This window comes from Austrofundulus limnaeus, unplaced genomic scaffold (genome assembly GCF_001266775.1).
Source record: "Austrofundulus limnaeus strain Quisiro unplaced genomic scaffold, Austrofundulus_limnaeus-1.0 Scaffold782, whole genome shotgun sequence".
Classification (NCBI taxonomy): Eukaryota; Metazoa; Chordata; class Actinopteri; order Cyprinodontiformes; family Rivulidae; genus Austrofundulus; species Austrofundulus limnaeus.
The window spans coordinates 57,972-61,277 of NW_013953184.1; the positions used below are offsets into that span (position 1 = coordinate 57,972).

At 33.1% G+C, this 3,306-nt stretch overlaps 1 protein-coding gene across 3 annotated transcripts in view; it reads right to left on the bottom strand.

The window, feature by feature from the left end:
* larp1 (La ribonucleoprotein 1, translational regulator) overlaps positions 1 to 3,306 on the bottom strand; it is a gene marked incomplete in the record, with an annotated part of 69,611 nt that overhangs the window by 30,887 nt on the left and 35,418 nt on the right. For 2 of the 3 annotated variants that reach the window (XM_014028574.1, XM_014028573.1), the window contains 1 exon segment: positions 1,276 to 1,347. In XM_014028574.1, coding sequence (XP_013884028.1) covers positions 1,276 to 1,347 — 72 coding nt within the window. 3 annotated transcript variants of the gene reach the window in all.

Genomic DNA, 3,306 nt, shown 5'->3' on the forward strand with positions numbered 1-3,306 from the left:
CATAATGATGCAGGCTGTATCTGAAGCTGACCCACAGCTGGCACACCTTTTTTCTCCTTTTTCTCTGGAAATGTTAAAAAAAAACACACAAATACTGGATGTAGGCAATATCTGAATAAACTGGCTTTTCTGACGTGTGTTTATGATGTTCAATCATTACATTAGTGTCTGTCAGTGAGTCAGTTTCTGAATTATTATGCAGTCTATCAAGTCAGCAATCCAACAAAGTCCATATTTACATGTTTAATATCAGTAAATAATATATTTGACAACAGATAAAATCGATTTTAAATCAGGTTAAACATGAACATTGAAGATATTTAATGTTAGCATAAAGGTTTTACAATTAAAATAATTAATTTTGGTTAAATATGCATAATATTTACCTGTGAAACATAACCTTTTTATCTCTTGTAAACATGTAACAATTTCTGCAGTATATAGCAAAGTATTTGTACCATTTGTACATTTATAAAGTGTTTGTTTGCACCACGCTACGTTCTGCTCATTGATTTCAATGGTTAGCATTAGCATTAGCTCAATGCATAAAAATCCCCCTTGCGAAGCCACGCCCAGATCACGTGACGACCAATCCAGTAATATATGTCAATGACAAAAACTCTACCAAATCCAAACCTTTTGCCCATATTTTGCTTTTATCTTTTTTCCCTGCATTTGAACCAGGTCACTTTCATTTACGAACTAAAATCACTAAATCAYCCAACTTGTATCTAATTTGCCTTTGGGATCAACAAAGTACTTTTGGATTGAAATGAACTAATATAATTAGGTCAATAAAGTAAGAATGTGTGTTTTAATTCAAATTTTATTGATACAAACAACATCCAGTTTAAAGTTTGGACGTTTCATTATTGATAAAGCTTCTTGAATGAGAAGTGGCCTTCTCTAGAAAAGTAGGTTTGTGTCGTTAAGTTTCCCACTAAACAACCAAACATGACCATATATATATATATATATATACAGTATAAAACCATCATTTTATTAATCCTGTAGCAAATTAAAACAAGTCTGCATTCAGCATACTGTGTAGTTAGTAAGGATAGGGTGAAAATAACTGTAAAGGACATTTTCCCAATTCAATAAGTCCACAATATATTTGTTTTAAGCCCATTCACAAAAGCAGAGCATAAAWAATTGACAAGAAGAAGAGAAAAGTTACAGTTTCAGTCTGATCTTTGTGCTCATTTTCAGCTTTAGATGTGATCTGACTCAAACTGAATGTTAGCAGGTTGGCAGGCTGCAGGGTGAACTTACACTGGTTCTCCACGAGTCTCTGACCTGCCTATGAGTCGACGGGCAGGACACGGTCCGTGTCACTGCCTCCATCTGAACAGAGGGAGGGAAGAGCAGTTTAGAGAGGACAATGTGAAGAATTATGATGAAAAAAACATTTTAAAAATGTAGGAAATGCACGACGTGCTCTGACGCTCTGCAGCTAAAAAAACATCCAGTCAGTTCTCTGGGGACCGGCAGCCTTCCTCCTGCTAAAATCCAGTCACTCTTTGCTCTGCGTCAAGAGTAAAAACACACAATTATTGGCTCTTTAAAGGYTTTTCTGTGCTGTGCTGCTCTGCTTCAACACTTTCCTGTTGTCATCAAACACTGAAAATGTCTGAAACTGTTGCACAAGACGATAACGAGACGCATCTGCTTCATCTAATCGTCGACTGAGCTTCCTGTTGGTTTAACACAAAAAAACTGTCAGTTATCATCTCAGTAGCTGCACGACCTGCGGTGTCACAGAAAAGAAATKTATTTATTTATTTTTTACAGTTTATAATAGTAGGTTCAGCACAAAGAGAAATAAGTCTATTTTTAGCACAAGCAGACGTTAACTTTGAATCAGGATGGTGTCAAAGCTGCAGAATCCAGAACGCTGAGTCATTCTTAGATATTCCTGTCGTTAAACCWGCAATTACAAAACATTGGTAATACGCACAAACAAAATTATATGATGAAGGAAAAAATATCCTTAAACAAAACATTTCTAAGTTACGCTTTTAATCTGACACACAAACTGCTTATCACAGGAGATAAATATGGATAATACCGTCCTGTTCAAGTTTAAAATGGTCTAACAAAAATTAATTAATTAATTAAATAAAATAAAACATAGAAACTGTCATGACCTGCAGCTCTGATTATTACACTGTAAAAATTGCCCATCTAACCAAATCTTATATTTTCAGGCAAATAATTATTTTGTTAGCCTGGAAATTTTCCTTATTTCAAGCAATATTACAAATTACAATTATCTTATTCCATGGACAGATTATCTTACTTAATTTGTCAAAATTTGATAAGATTCACACTCAARTTAAGTAAAATAATCTGTCCATGGAAAAAGATAATTGTAATTTGTAAGATTGCTTGAAATAAGGAACGTTTCCAGGCTAACAAGATTAATAATCTAACTTCATCTCCTCTTGTTTCGTGCATCAGTCTCAAAACAAGATCAAAAAAATGTTTTTGTCTGGATACAAGACTGAAAGACTTGGTTAAATGGACATTTTTTGTAGTGTAAATGACAACGTGCACTGAAAACATTTGACTTGGATTCACTRTTGAACATGATTTATGCAGAATGTGTGACTAAGCTGTCCAAATAAATCCAGCTAATACTGGATGTTTTGCACAGAACACACTTTACTTTAATATGAGGCAAATACTTATTAGAAGTTACTCTACAAGTACTGTAAAATCCTTTATTATTTTAATATTAAAGCTGTTCAGTATTTTCAAACTGTCTACAAAATTCTTTGATTTTGTCATTGTCGCGGGCCGAAAAAGACAAAACTATTTTAACTTTTTAGTCATACGTTGTTTTATTTCTTATTTTTTTAGTAAATGAGACCTAAAATAATCTATCCACTTAACGATGCATATAGGACATGGGAAAATCTTACTTCAGAGAAGTGAAAAAGTTAAACTTTTACTAAAACTGATCAAATCAAACTTATTTCTGTGAGAAATAAAACTTATTTCCAGGGTCATTAGAATTAGCAGTTAAAAAAACTATCAGGGAAATAAAATGAAGGCATTTATGATGGTCTGAAACTAATGATTGTTTTAATAATCGATTAATCTGTCGATTTTTTTGATTAATCAGCCAAATCATTAAAACACTTATAAATATGAGTAGGGCTGTGCATTGGCAAGAATTTGGCGATACGATACATATCATAACAGAGGGGTCACGATACGATATATCCCGATATATTGCGATACTGTAAGCAAGGCAATATATTGTGATTTTTTTGTCCAAAAAATTGTATTAAATAAAAA